At 36.7% G+C, this 16286-nt stretch overlaps 1 protein-coding gene across 2 annotated transcripts; it reads left to right on the top strand.

The window, feature by feature from the left end:
* The first annotated feature begins 7 nt into the window (after positions 1-7).
* On the top strand, positions 8-15621 carry LOC131955316 (microtubule-associated protein 1B-like). 2 transcript variants are annotated; one of them, XM_059319405.1, is made up of 6 exons: positions 8-219; positions 5299-5397; positions 5866-5880; positions 9436-9524; positions 9636-9752; positions 10193-15621. In XM_059319405.1, the coding sequence occupies exons 1-6, from the start codon at positions 108-110 to the stop codon at positions 13427-13429; spliced, it is 3669 nt and encodes a 1222-aa protein (XP_059175388.1). In that variant the 5' UTR covers positions 8-107; the 3' UTR covers positions 13430-15621. The 2 variants fall into 2 exon arrangements, with proteins under 2 accessions (XP_059175388.1, XP_059175389.1); XM_059319406.1 differs by lacking the exon at positions 5866-5880.
* Positions 15622-16286: the final 665 nt, after the last annotated feature.

Raw genomic sequence — 16286 nt, forward strand, 5'->3', positions numbered from 1 at the left:
TATTCTGGATACGGCCTCGGCATTTCCTGGCAAACAGATTTAATATCTTTGCATTCCTACATCATACTGAATTCATCTTGCTTCATAGATAATAATAAAGAAGCAACATGGATTCTGACGATCAGGGTCAGTTAGTGCCAAGTGCTGCTTTATTACTGATTATTGGTGAACCTTTTTCCGAAGATCAGAAAACGCTTATTCTTGCAGAAATCACAAAAGGTAAGTCTACCAGTACCACTTTGACTTTTTTTTTGTCTGCTGAGTCTGAGTCAAGTCTGAGTATGTCACTCACTCTTGTCCAGACTGGAGTCTAGATTCTAGATCTAGATCTCTAGTAGTAGATTAGACTCTTCTAGAATCTAGCTAAAGATTCCGTTCTAGATTAGATGATTCTAGTCTATCTAGATCACTAGTCTACAGTCAGTGTTTCTTCCAGACTTTTTTTTTCTCGGAGGAGGGGGGGGGGGCGGACACTGTTAAAAGTAAAGTATATAATAGACTCTAGATCTATTTTCTATCTAAATTTCATCTTTCGTTCGGCAGAGCCCCCCCCCCCCCCTGAAGAGATGCCTGAAAGAAACTCTGTCTACAGTTCTCTCTACACTTCTTAACTTTAACTACTAATAATACACTAGCTAGATTAGATCTCTAATCATGATTCTACACTCTCACTCAGTAGACTATCAGTCTTGTAATAGTAATACACTTAAAATACACTCAGCCTTCTGATTCTTCTATGCCCCCTATGGCACACTTACTCTAAGACTCTAAGAACAGTAACATTGTAACAAACACCAAGTCTGGGTAAATTTCATGGTAGATCTAGAGTTCTAGACTCTATATCTACATTAATCATTAGATCTAGGCTGATTAGGCCTAACTTAATTAATAAATTAAACATTTAGGCCTATTTTAGTGATCTAGTTAAGGAAACACACTTTAAATCCAAAAAAAATCTATTCTATATTTCTAGGCTAGATCTTGATTCTACAAACTAGTAAAGTGTTTTGTGTAGTAGTAGCCTACACTACATACACCAGGTCATCATATTAGGCTAATAGAGTAATAATAGTCTTTATAGTTAAACATCAAGTAGTTATGTAGGCTAGTTGTCTTAACATTTGTCAATTAAAAACAATGGTCATCATCGTACTAAAATAGGAAGTAGAGCTAGAAAACTAGATCAAGTTACAGTATTTAGAGGACCTACACTTCTATACTTCTAATTCTTTTTTTTTTAGCCTTTCTTTTATTTTATTATTATGATGTTTTACATTTTCATAATGTAAAATTGTAGGGCCCAATCCTAAATGTATTTTCTATTTATGATAGTGATAGGCTACAAAATAGCACTAAAAATAGGTATTAGATTTTTGGCTTTGTACATAACTGGATTCTTACCCAAGTTGTCTCCTTCTTGTCTTAAGCAGTCCTTATGTAACACAAGGAAACAACACATTGATGGGTGACTACATTGTTGGAGAGACTACAGACAGTCATGATTCCCAGATATTGTTAGTTCATTCCAATTTTCAGTAGGAAATAAGTTGGTAATTTTCTCCACAACCACATTTTTGACCTGGGTTGTCTGGATCACTTGTATTTATACATGTTGTAAAGAAGTAAATAGATTTTCAAACCTTAAGGTCAGTGTGGCAGGAGAAGTAGAGTTAATCTGTTTTAGTGACCTCTGCATATTAAGAGATAGTGTGGTTGATACAATGCCCCACCGCCTTTACTTTCCCTAACATAGGTACTCACAAGAAGTGGGTGGAATCAGGGAAATCCTAAAGATGCAAGCCAGTGATCTTAACTCAAGACAGGATGAATAACAATATTATTATTACATTAGGGCCTATGTCACAACTTGAGATGCAATTACAAACCTTTTTTATCCCGTTAAGATATACACATACACAACTTATCCATACCATCTACTGGCAAAGCACCTGTAGACAAAGACCTATGGTCAAACTGCCAGTGGATAAAGCGATGCCTACAGAAAGTATTTACTAGTTATGATAAGCCTGTATTCTTTAACCTGGAAATCATTCTATTTAAACTAAAAAAACAGTTTATACATCAAAAGGCCTAATTAAAAAAATTGATCATTGAAAAAAACAATGTTTCTGGTATCTGATATCTTTACTGCTATTCCTGACCTATCACTCTGTCTCTGATGAATTTATTAGTAATTAAAAAGAAAACAGAAAATACTCACCTTGAAAATGGAAAAACCAGCACTGCCATCCCATTGGTGCTGATAGACATCTTTTCTTTTGTATTGTATTGTTGATACTAAACCAGGTTTGAATTGTTGTTCTGTTGTTTTTTGTGTGGTTATAACAAAACAATAATACATTTTGTGTCAAGTAGCTAATTTATTAGAAGTTAAAGGTTTCAAGATTTCAATATATGATATTCATAGCTCATTTTAAAGCCTGTGTATCAGGGGATAAAAACCAGTTTTGGAAAAAGATGTAAAATTTGGTGTGACATTAAAAGCAGTGTTGTGGTCAGAGGGTGGGCAGCAATCAATTGCCTAAAATTATAATTATATATCCTTTGTAGTCATTTTGATAAGTAGCGTGACTACTATTTTCTATTTTATTTTGGATTTTCTAAGTAAAAATTGATAGAGCTCGAATATGAAAACTAGGCTTATTTCTTTTGAGCACTTTTGAGTAACATTTACTGAGTCTATTTAAAAGTCATATAGGTTTTAGAAAAAAAAATGAGCACATTAAAACTGCATTGAAAACATTTGAAATGGATACTATATGGCTACCTACCTTATATCAGGTAGCAAGCAATACTTGGCTAGCAATAGGCCTTTTAGTAATGTTGCTCTAGGTGTCTTTTTATTTGTAATAAATAATTTTGGAGGGAGAGGCTGAGTTTAATGCTAAGTACAGGATATCTAGTTGGTTTCTGAAAATGTGCTCTCAAATAGTACAATTTTCTAAACAAGAAAACACTGATTTAATGTCTTGCATGTAAAGATGTCTGTATTTGTTTTTCCTTTCCTTGATTTCATGTCAACTCTTGGGTATTATATGGGAGGGATTGTGCTATTTATAAATGTAAGTTTCAATGTTGAATTTATTTTAAAATTGGTGCTTGGCAAACTATAGTTTGGCATATTATGGTGCCATATTGAAAGTTTGGCTGTAGGCTACACTAGAGCATGAGAAAATGATCTGGTTCCAGATAAAACAGTTTAAAACTACACTTGGCTAACATTGGTATTTTGTTTTTACTAAGGGTTTTCTTTACTTTCATTTTTATAACAGAGCTGCTTCTCTTTAATGGCCTAAACGTGTTTCAGATATTTTGTTCGTTCCTTCGTTTCAACTGTAAACGATGTGGTATTTAATTGCAATATAATCTCATCTGTTCTACTTTTCTGATTTCCCATATGGTCGGCTGTGTTAGGGTAAAGCATGTAATACTTCCTCTCTTTGTTACCTCCGTGTGTGTGTGCGTGCGCGAAGTGTTGAACGCCGTCCTCCCTGAGCTGAGATGTGTGAATGTGAGGGACGGCACGCGCGTGTGTGTTTGTTGATGGACTGCGTAGGTAGCTTCTTTCTGTCTTAGCTTGTCTAATACTTTCTCAAGGCCAGAAACACACACCTCTCCACTTCCCTCTACCGTTTTTTTTCTTGTACTCGGTAAGAAGGTTTTGTTTGATTTGATGGATGACACACCTTTCGGCGGGGGAATGACTCAGCCTCAGAGATAAGAAGGCCTTAGGTTTACACTGGTATAGACAGTTCATTGATGGTCGCCAGGACAGACATAAGGACACTGTTGTCACTTGATACCCCTCTGTGTGAATCATTTGATCCGGTTCAGAAAATTTAATTGATAGTTGAAATTGTAAAGAGAGAGAGTGGGGGTAGGAGGGAAGGGGGTGGGCTCAAGCAGGTAGATAAACATTATCACAACTTTTATACAATCCCAGACTAGATATTTTTTTAACCGTCGCGGTATACACGATAAGCTTTAAAGGGTAAACATTGTCAGCGCTGACAGTTTGGCGGACGTCAGCTGTATTTCTAGTCAATGGAACAGTTTTTTTTTTTGGTTGTGTTTTCTCTGACTTTGTAGGTGCTTGGGCCTAGGCTTGCGAAGTCTATGGAGGCTTGTGAAATAATTTTATTCCTAGCAAATTGATTAGTTACTATGCTGGGAACACGGGCACTATATTTAGATTGACTCATGATCGCATTAGACGTTATATCGATTGAGGGCTTAATTTAATTCTATGGCATTTCTCGCGTTGATTTTATCCCTTGCGCAGATGTGTAGGCCTCTACCCGGCTATCACCGGCTTAGATAAGGTGTATGAATGAAGCGACATGTTTGTATCGCTGACGTCTTCCCCCCGGTACCAGCGGGAGTCGGCATCACGGACCTCGTGTCACCTTCACTCTTACATCCCCCTCTCCTCTATATAGCACAGCCGTCTGTATTCTTAGCTTAGTAGTCTACATCGTCTGGGCCAGACTGACGTGTTTTGCTGAACACGGTAGGCCTAACCACGTGGTGCGGGTAATTCTGTAGGCTACTGTTGTGATGGGGTGTTAGCCATGCAGTTTTAATTATGCACGCTAGTAACGTGTTAACCTTTGAAGAGAGAGGGGAGGTAATTCGTGTTTTAGAAAATTATCCGGTTGATGAACTCGTGCAATTTTTCTCTCCCTCCTCCCCCCATTGACATAATTTGTTTTAAAAATTACTTCTCTCATTACTGGTATGTATGGATTCGTCCTTCCCGTTTCTAGTATGCACCAAACGTTTTTAGTAAGCCACGCATCGCCATGATGACAATGAGTAAGCTAAAGCGAGAACAATGGTTTCATACCTTGCTTTAATACTACCCGTATACAAAGCAGGAGATCCCGAGTATTTTTTTCTTTCCGTGTTATAGCTTCCTATCGATCTTGATATGACTCACACCTGGTCTTATTGGAGTTAGCTACATGTGGCTTGTTTTGCTGAACTGTTATTGACACTTTTTTAAACAGTTTTCTGCAGATTAATAATAATGGAGACATGCATTTCCCTTTATATGTTGACTTTCATTCTGTCTATGTCTAATTAATACAACTATACATATGTAGTCAATTGTATCTACAGTAATCATCTATATAAATTAAATACCTTTTGCTAATAAGTGTCTGATTTTTTGTACTCTTTTGTTTGTAGAGTTTTAGTTATACCATTTACATTAAGTGGTGATCATAAGACTGAGATTTTTTATTTGATTACATCTTGGGATATTTTTTATCCTAGGATTTCGATGCTGGGATGTGGAAGATACAGGTATCAACATTAATGAGGAGTTAGCACAGATTGCCAATCGGGCATCACTTGGTGAAGAGGGTGCAAGTGGTAAGATTTTTATTAGTAATTTGACTTAAGCAAACACAATAATGTTAATATAGACTGACTGTGTACTTTATACATATGAAAAGCAGTGGCTTCTGCCTGGAGCAGATATATACATTTTCATCTCCCACCTGGAGGCAGATTAAATTGGCCCTGGGTGGTAGGCCTGTAGATAACATTGAGCCTGTTATTTATTAGTAACCATTATGCTCTGGTGTGGGGTCACCAAAAAGTTAATTGATAGGAGAGGGGGGAAGAGCACATTAAAATAAAAGCTAGAGTGGTTTGTTTAAATGTTTAAAACAGGCATGGTTAGGAAAAAGGAATAATCTTGAATTAAATGTAGAGGGGGTTAAGAAATGTTGTATTATGCCTTACCCCACAAACTAGTTAGTCTGCCTCTAAAGAAAATCCTCTTGTAAAAATGTCTGTTTCCTTTTCATCCCATCATGCTTTTCATTCTTTCATCAGCCAGCTGCAAGCCAGGTAATATCATTGATCCCTTCATCTTAATTCACTTTGTGTTTTGTTTTTGTTGATTTTTGGCACATTAAAATGATGTACAATGTTTCATAAGAAACCTCAACTATCTGGTGCATTATGGCATGTACCATTTTGTTTGTAAATTACATGATTAATTTTGATATATGCATGTTAAACCTTATTCTTTGCTCTGATAATAATTTGAATTATTGTGTTAATGTGGAATGCAATTAGTATAGAAATCTTTGTTGGAACTGCATCTTAAGTAAAGAAGAAATGTTTTACTAAGAAAAGATTGTCTTGTGCAATTTTTAGATTAACAGTTCTTTGTGGGGCACGTTTTAATTATTAAGGTTTTAAAAATCTTTGATGTTTGAATTAGTGTTTTTTAAAGATATAATTGATATTAAATATATAGAGAGTTAGACTAAACAAAATGAGGGAAGTACTGTATTGAAATACTTCTTAATATTGCTAATATCACATAAGACCTTTATGCCCTTGTTACGTTTGCATCATTTTTGTCATTACTAATGAGGAATTAATTCAGAATTTATCTGTGTTAATAGGTCCTCAGAATATATTTTAATTTGTGATAATTAGTGTTGTGTTACGGGCCAGTTGTAGGTTAGTTTAGAATAGGTTAGAATAGTCTAGAACTAGGAGAGAGTGCCTGTGTGAGTGGAGTTCACCTTACTGTGTAGTTACCTTTGTGTGTTTATGTCTTGTAATCCCAAGGTCGAATGCGGGTATAAAAGGGGGAGTGAACGATTGTGGGGGGCAGTCAGCGGGTTAGTAGCGGTTAGGACGAGGGCTGTTATGGTACGCTTGAATGCATTGAGACAAATAAAAGGAGTAAAGTTATACACGAAGTGTTGTTCTTGAATGCGAAGCTAACCCAGAACGTAACAACTGGTGGCCAGTATAAATCAAGTAGAAGCATAAACTTGATGCTGTCCTGTCGTTTGCCTGATGCTGTCCTGATGTTTGCCGGTTGCTGTCCTGATGTTTGACGGTTGCTGTCCTGATGTTTGCCGGTTGCTGTCTTGATGTTTGCCGGTTGCTGTCCTGATGTTTGCCGGTTGCTGTCCTGATGTTTGCCGGTTGCTGTCCTTATGTTTGCCGGTTGCTGTCCTGATGTTTGCCGGTTGCTGTCCTGATGTTTGCCGGTTGCTGTCCTGATGTTTGCCGGTTGCTGTCCTGATGTTTGCCGGTTGCTGTCCTGACGTTTGCCGGTTGCTGTCCTGACGTTTGCCGGTTGCTGTCCTGACGTTTGCCGGTTGCTGTCCTGACGTTTGCGGGTTGCTGTCCTGACGTTTGCCGGTTGCTGTCCTGACGTTTGCCGGTTGCTGTCCTGACGTTTGCCGGTTGCTGTCCTGACGTTTGCCGGTTGCTGTCCTGACGTTTGCCGGTTGCTGTCCTGACGTTTGCCGGTTGCTGTCCTGACGTTTGCCGGATGCTGTCCTGACGTTTGTTGGATGCTGTCCTGACGTTTGCCGGATGCTGTCCTGACGTTTGCCGGATGCTGTGGGGATGCCATTAGCCCGACGCTATAGCTGTTTGACAGAGTATGTAACAACATCGACTGTGAGTTGCAAAATTTTTGTGATGTAGAATGTTTGAGATATGAGTAGGAGTCGTAAACCAGTGTAGCCATAGAGCGCACAGGGTAGACTCAAATTTTTGTGATGTAGAATGTTTGAGATATGAGTAGGAGTCGTAAACCAGTGTAGCCATAGAGCGCAGGTTGACTCAATTTTTTTTGTGTGATGTAGAATGGTTGAGATATAGGTAGGAGTCGTAAACCAGTGTAGCCATAGAGCGCACAGGGTAGACTCAAATTTTTGTGATGTAGAATGGTTGAGATATGAGTAGGAGTCGTAAACCAGTGTAGCCATAGAGCGCAGGTTGACTCAAATTTTTTTGTGATGTAGAATGGTTGAGATATGGGTAGGAGTCATAAACCAGTGTAGCCATAGAGCGCAGGTTGACTCAAATTTTTTGTGATGTAGAATGGTTGAGATATAGGTAGGAGTCGTAAACCAGTGTAGCCATAGAGCGCACAGGGTAGACTCAAATTTTTGTGATGTAGAATGGTTGAGATATGGGTAGGAGTCATAAACCAGTGTAGCCATAGAGCGCAGGTTGACTCAAATTTTTTGTGATGTAGAATGGTTGAGATATAGGTAGGAGTCGTAAACCAGTGTAGCCATAGAGCGCACAGGGTAGACTCAAATTTTTGTGATGTAGAATGGTTGAGATATGAGTAGGAGTCGTAAACCAGTGTAGCCATAGAGCGCAGGTTGACTCAAATTTTTTTTGTGATGTAGAATGGTTGAGATATGGATAGGAGTCGTAAACCAGTGTAGCCATAGAGCGCAGGTTGACTCAAATTTTTTGTGTGATGTAGAATGGTTGAGATATAGGTAGGAGTCGTAAACCAGTGTAGCCATAGAGCGCAGGTTGACTCAAATTTTTTGTGATGTAGAATGGTTGAGATATAGGTAGGAGTCGTAAACCAGTGTAGCCATAGAGCGCAGGTTGACTCAAATTTTTTGTGATGTAGAATGGTTGAGATATGGGTAGGAGTTGTAAACCAGTGTAGCCAGAGAGCGCACAGGGTAGACTCAAAAAAATTTTGGTCTGGAAAGTTCTTAGATTCGGTACGATGCAACTGGGTGTGTATGATTTTTTTTTGTTTGTTAGTTACACGGATGATTTGTGCTAGCTCGAAATTGTAGCAGTTCTGTATATTGTCATTATGTATTTCATTGTATATACAATCTGTCATATACATTCTTCGGAATGTATATTTTTAACTTGTGTATGTTTTTTGTGTATGTATATTTTTTAACTAGTGTATGTGTATGAAAGGCTTTGTGTTTTTTATTTAGCTAGGATTTGTTAGTCAGTATTTGTAGTTATTACTACAAATACTTAGGTGGGGGGTAGTGTTACGGGCCAGTTGTAGGTTAGTTTAGAATAGGTTAGAATAGTCTAGAACTAGGAGAGAGTGCCTGTGTGAGTGGAGTTCACCTTACTGTGTAGTTACCTTTGTGTGTTTATGTCTTGTAATCCCAAGGTCGAATGCGGGTATAAAAGGGGGAGTGAACGATTGTGGGGGGCAGTCAGCGGGTTAGTAGCGGTTAGGACGAGGGCTGTTATGGTACGCTTGAATGCATTGAGACAAATAAAAGGAGTAAAGTTATACACGAAGTGTTGTTCTTGAATGCGAAGCTAACCCAGAACGTAACATGTTGTCTTAAATATTGTAATGCTCATAAATCCCTCACAGGTTGTGAATTGTTATACGAAACGGCTACGAATAAAATTTATTGAGTTTTTTTTTTAGAACCAGGTTTCCTACTCAGTCAGAAAACAGTAAATATGGGTGGAATTTAAAAAATAAAATTGTGCAGCCAGAAATATTAAGAATGTACAACTTTTGTCTCAAAAAACTGTGTTTTGATTATTGGCAAACAATTCACCCATATATTCTATAAAAAAGAGTGAGTGTAATTACACTTTATCTAATTACATTTTTTGTTTCTTTATTAGGGGAACGATTCATTCAGCATAATTCAGATAACTTGGCAGTTGAGATTTTGATCAACCCATTATCACAGTCTGTCAAAAATTCTATTAAGGTAAGCTTTAAATACAAATAGAGCATCTCCGTTAAACCTGTTAAAATAGTTGAAATTATCACATACTTCCCTACTTGAATTTATTCCTATTCCAATTATATATTTCCACAGAAACTTCTCATAGCACAAGCACCAACAAAATATATAATCTATGCTGGTCATGCATTTCAAGGCACTGGTGCTTGGGTCCTTCAAGATGATACATTTGCATTCAGCAACTTGGCACAGGTAAGGGTTTAACTCTTTAACATGAGGGATTATCCAGTTACAATGTCCACACACATTCACATTAGGCAAAATTTTCCCCTCCCCTCTATATATGTCTGGAAAATTTTTATCTTAAAACTTGCTTTCTAAAACAAACAATTATAGAAAAAAATTGATGTTTTTTGTTTTGTTCGCAATTATATTTCTTGTTTTGATTGTCTACAGTTTATTTTACAATTAATTGTCTTATGCTATATTGCTCAAATTTAAATGCATATGCCTTTAAGAAGGATGTCATTCTGTTATTTATTTTTGTATGTTGCCTACTGTATATCACTCTTAGACATCATCGCTTGATTGTTGCTTAATATAGTCTCAATTTCTAAATAGCTATTCTCTACCACTACTCCATCAAATATATTTTAATCTTTAATATAGTGTACATGTTTATATTTAATTAGGTTTTCAAAAACGTGGATGTGGAGAATGCACTCAAGCAGAATATTGAAGCTAACCTGACCATCCACACTCTGGCAGACACCAACTGGGGAACTTGTATCAGTAGAGCTGACTTCACCAACCACCTAAGGATTCAGCTCAACCCTCCTGAGAAGCTTGACAACATCCATGGTGTTTTGCAGTTTACTGCCTATGTAGGAAGCTTTGTTAAAGTGGTACCTATTACCAACTTGCTTCAGGCTTCTGAACAATTTGGAAACATCAGTTTCACTCGACCAACTCTGTATATTTTTCCTGGATGTCAAGGGGACTCTGCTTTGTTTGGAATTAATGGCTTTAATTTGCTTGTAAATGGGGGCTACAATAGAAGAGCTTGTTTCTGGGACTTTGCTAGACATCTGGATAGGGTAGATGCCATGCTAATGACACACTTGGGTACTGATAATATTTTTGGTTTGAATACTGTTATCCAGAGGAAAAGTTTGGAGAATATTCATCCACAGATAGGTTATTTATATTTTAATGTTCTAGATAAGATTGGGTCTCTAGCTGTTGATGGGGAGGGAGATGGTGGTGCTAATAAAACTCCAAGCTTACTTATAAACCTTGCAGAAGAAGCCAACAAAATGACCCAGATGGCTAAAATGTTAGGTATAAGTCCACAGCCATGCACCCGTAACCCTGCCAGTGTTAACAGTGAACCTGTTAACCTGTATCATAAGTTAGGGCATGGATCTTTAGACATGTATGTTCTCAATCCTGTTGCAGACACCAAAGAACTGAAAGAGTTTTATCAAGCCTGGAGCAAGCAATCTGCCAACTTAGGGACCAGTGGCATTTTCCCGCTACAAAACGTGTTATCAGTTTGTACACTGCTTGTTTGGAAACCTTACAATTTAGATGAGAAAATAGTGAGAATATTTTTTCCAGGCAATGCTCCTCAGCACAAGATTATTGAAGGTTTGGAGAAGATGAAAAATTTTGGATTCTTAAAATCTGCCACATGTACATCTAGAGATCTGATTAAACCACCACCTGTCAAAAAGCCAGTTGGAGGATCAGCAAGACCAGCCAGTAGCTCAGGAAGGACAACAACAAAAGCTTCTACTTCTAAATCTGAAAGTGGGAGAGGCTTTAACACAACCCGGGTAGAATCTCCCCGCAAGTTGGAGCCCAAGGCCCCAATACCAAAGCCTGAATCTCGAACTACCTCACCAACTAAACCTGTCAAGGCTATCAAAGAGGAAAATAATAAAAAGACAGCCAAAGCAAAAGAAAAGGCAGAGGTCAAAGAAAAACCCAAAGCTGATGATGTCAAAAATAAAAGAGATGAAACAAAAGCCAAACCTGCGTCAAGACCAGCATCTGCTGCAGCCAAGGCCCCGTCTCCAACAAAGTCACCCTCCAAGTCACCCTCACCTCCTAAAACACCTCTCAAGTCTCCTACCAAAACCAGATCTCCAACCCGTTCAGTGACATCTCCATCTAAAACAATTACGGAACCCCCACAACCTCTAGTCGAATTGTCAAAACCCCCTGAAGAAATTCAAGTGGATCAAAAACCAGAAGCTGATGCTATTAAAGCTATGAATGCGCTAAATGACACCGCCTCACTTGTTAAGGAAAATAACAGTTCTGTTGATCCAGAAACATGCAATGAACCTGTATCATCTTCTGTGGATAAATGTAAAGATGGGGACCTAATCAATCATCACTCTTTTCATCAGAATGGGGTAGACAACTCAGAGGAGGAAGAGATCAAGCCTCAGGCTTTACCTGAGCCACCTGTCATTATAGAATCTCCAAGCCAAGAATCTGATACTCTACCTGACTATAGCTCTAAAATTGAATCTGATGAGCAAGAGCTGTCTGAATTTAGTCGCGCTGAAGAGGAACTTAAAGAAATAGAAAATTCATTTGCAGATCCAGCACAGGAGATTCCATCTTCCCCAGAACCTATTCCAGAAGAATTGCATGAATTTCAGTATCCATCTGCAGTAGAACCGCCCTCAGGCTTTGAAACTCCTGTATTTACACATGAAGTGTTAGATCCTGCCCAGCCCTCAATGGAACAGAACATTCAATATGGTATAGATGATTTGATGAAAGGAAGGGATATGGGAGGAATTCAGGAAGTGGATGAAGAGCAAGATGAAGAAGATGAAGTTCAAGTGTCCAGTAATCAGGATATCAATCTTGAAAAAAGTAACCAAGAAAAATCAGAAGATAATGAGGAAAGGGATGAGGAAGATGAAGCCGCCAGTGCAAGTGATAGAGCATCTGTTGAAAGACAATTTGAAGATGTTGAGGATGTCAGCACCTCTAATCAGGTTGAAGAACAGTTAGATGAAGGGATAGTAGAAGATGACCAGTCATCATTACCAGCTGCATTTGATAGAGATTCAAGTCCAGAAAATGGAGACAGAGATTCACTTGATGGTGAGGCGCCAGATGATGACAAGGACATTGATGAAACTTCCGTCACTCAGAAAGTTAATGGAGTGCATGAGCATCAAACTGAAGATTCTAAGTCATATGAGGGAGGGGTTAATAAATCTATTGAAAGTAATTCTAGTCATGTACCTAGTGATAGTGAAGATGGAGAGTTGTTTGATCCTGTTCAGAAATGGGGACCTCCAATGGGATTGCCATCTCCACCAGTTAGTGAGAGCACATCGCCTCAGAAATCCAGCCGGCCAGCCACAGCAAGTAAAGCAAGCAAGCCAGCAGCTGCCACCAGTCGCAATGGATCAGATCCTAAAAAACGTCCAGCAACTGCCCCAGCCACAGCTAGAAGTGGAGCAACACGTGCTACCAGTGCAAAGAGGCCAGGGACTGGGTCAAGTAGATCTTCACCGCTGACTTCAAAGACCCCGCCACTGCCACCGATGACAGCTTTTTATGTTGATCTGACGTACATACCTAATCATGGAGACTCAGCTTATAGTGATGCAGAGTTTTTCAAGAGAGTTAGGGCCCGTTACTACGTTCTTAGTTCCATGTCACCCAATCCTCAAATACTAGACTGTTTGATGGAAGCAAAAGCCACATGGGAGCAGAAAGATCTTGAAGTCACCCTCATTCCAACTTATGATAATGAAACACTTCGTCACTGGGTGGGTTTAAATAAAGAAAAATTGCAAGAGCTTCGTATTGATTTGACCCCAGCAGTCAGTCGCTGCACTATTCAATTGCAGGATTTGGAGACCAGTCTGCCAGCATACAGACTTGAAGTTTAAAAAAATGTATTTCAGAAATTGATGAGACCAATGCTTTATGCTTGTGTTTATTTAATACCTTTGTGCTATAGATATTTTTTAGAGTAACTAATTTAGACTGGCATATGTTGTTTAGTGTAGCTAATTTTAGTACTTTTATAATAACAGTTCAGTGACATTTACCAGATCAAATATTACATTATACTATTTCATGCTAGAATGTTTTTAAGCAGGTGCACCCTAATAAGTATTTTAAAAATATTTTTAACAGGAATATGAATTGCTTTGTACACTGTTAAGTTTGTGAAGGAAATTTAAATGTGTCCTTGTTATAATATATTTAGTGGCTCAGTATTTTGGAAAATGCTCAGATCAGCTTAAAAATAGGTTTAACAACTTCAGTTTGTAAAAATGCAGTCATTTTAAATAACTTGATTTGATAAAAACTGCTAAATGGTCATAGTAGTTTTTGTTTACCAACATGACAAAAAATTGTAGTGGGTGCTTTACCAATAGTTTCTAGCTTCTTAAAAGCAATGATTTTATTTTAGAAGAGGGAGTTTATTTAAGCATTGTAAAAGACTTGTACCATAAATACAACATATTCATGCTGCATTTTGAATGTGTATACATTAACAAACATGCATAGACATTTTCCTATTCATGCACTTGTCTTTCATTCATACTTTCTTGATACGCATTTTGTTGTTTATGAAATGACATGTTTCATCATACTCTTTATCTTACATCTTATAAAAATACTTTATGGTAAAATAAGTAAGTTAGCTGTGGAAATTCCAAATACAAGTATTTTATTTGACCATTCTGAATGTACTTAAAGTTTTATGCCAAACTTGGGATGTATTGTTAATCTAAACCTCTTTCCATATGCAAAACTATCTCCTGTTTTTCCATGCTGCTTTTTAGGTGGTAATGGATAAAAACTGAATACTTTTTTATGGCTCAGATTTGTTGTTTCCTCATAGTATTTACTAAATAAATATTTTTTTACTTATGTTTATTTAGCTGGAGATAGAAAATTCATTCATAATAAATATCCAGTATTTTATTTTAGTATTATGTTAGTAAAGCTGATTTTTTTAAAAATATTATGTTAAAGTAAAAAAAAAATTGTATTTTTGCTAGCTATGTTTCATTCAAGCTGTGTATTGTATTTTTAATTTAAAATTAGTTTTGCAAAAATACTAACAACATTAGTAAAATATTATTTTTTAAAATGCATACATTAGTTTTTATTTCTTTTTATATAATTTGTTTTTGTAATTTCAATTAATGTAGTGAGAAGTATTTGAAATTATCTTTTTTAAATTGATGCAATACTGTCTATGTAGAAATGTATTCCCTGCAATCATATAATTTATGAAAGTTTTGTGATAGTTGTAACTACAAATTTAAGCCTTTTGTGATTCTGTTAGCTGAAATGGTTAAAATTATTCTACTTCAGGTATCCTCAGGAAAAGGTCTTCCTGAGATGAGTTTTTCTATCTTTCTGTAAAGTGATTTTACATACAAATTTTCTAGTAATTTTGTAATTCTTATGTAGTTTGAATTTGTATTAAATGTCCAAAGGGGACTGTATATACATAATGTCTCAACAAAATGCACAAAGCACTCTTAATGTCAGTACAAGCAAATATCAAACAACCGTTTAAAATGGAATCTCTGGAATTTCCCATCTCCACTGAAATCATTTATGGGCTTTTAAACAATACAATCTTTCAGCGTTATATTTTTTTGAAGTGTAATTTTATAATTTTTGTTTATTTATTCTGAATTTCCTAATAAAAATATTTACTGCCAAAGCTGTTATAAATTATAATTTAAACAAAACTTTTTTTTGCTATGTAATTTACCAATCAAATGTGCATCTTTTCATTTAACACGTCCAGTAATCCTAGTTTCACTAATGTTAAACTATTTTTGTATTAGTAGAAGTTTCTTATTTTTTACTTTGTATTGTTTTTCTGTGACTATTAGTATGAACCTAATCCTTTCATTCCTTATCCTTTGGCTACTAATAATTGGCTGTGTTTTCTAATAGCATCAAATAATTGTTGACAGATGTTGGTTTATCAGCTGTTCCCCTTGTCAGCTTGTTCAACCCTGTATTGTTTAAAACTGTCTAGAGTTTGCATTGTTGTCAAGCTGCATCTTATGTTTTGTGTACTTTCAATAAATCAATGTGCAGTTTATACTTTTTCCTGTTTTTTAATTGAACGCCAATCAGTTTAGTAATGAAAGAGCAAGTGAGAAATAAAGTTGAATTTCTGGTGAAATTATGCTTAATTGTAGGCTATGCATTGTATGGGAGTAATTGACATGCCTAAAGAAAATATAGTTTGACCATTCAATTACCACAAATGGCATGGTCAGAGAAAACTTGACCAAGATTGTTACCTCACACCCCTTCTCCTCCCTTATGTCACACATCACATCATCCCCACAAGAGTGACGACATTTATAGACGACCCTTCTATATGCGTTGTTGGTGTGAAGAATAGAATTAAAAGAAAACAGTCGAACACAGCATTGTTACAAGTGTAACTTTAAGGCTACAAAATAATTTCCATTAAAAAAAAAGACGTCTAAAGAAACTAGCCTACACGAAACTCGAAAGCCTAAATGTTAACAAATTGTCAACATTTTTTTTTTGGGGTGATTCAAGAAATAATTTGTTCAATATGTGGTAAGTTTATTTAAAGCAAAGACAAAAAGTTATCACAATCATAGATGTTGTTACTTATTAATTATCCGATACAGTGAATAGACCTGCATTTATTTCTGTTTAAAATTTAAAAGTATATTTTAGATCTAGATTCCTAGATCTTATAACTTATATCTAGATCTAGAGATCTAG

Source organism: Physella acuta, unplaced genomic scaffold (genome assembly GCF_028476545.2).
Source record: "Physella acuta isolate Inbredline_101_S28 unplaced genomic scaffold, ASM2847654v3 ptg001063l, whole genome shotgun sequence".
Classification (NCBI taxonomy): Eukaryota; Metazoa; Mollusca; class Gastropoda; family Physidae; genus Physella; species Physella acuta.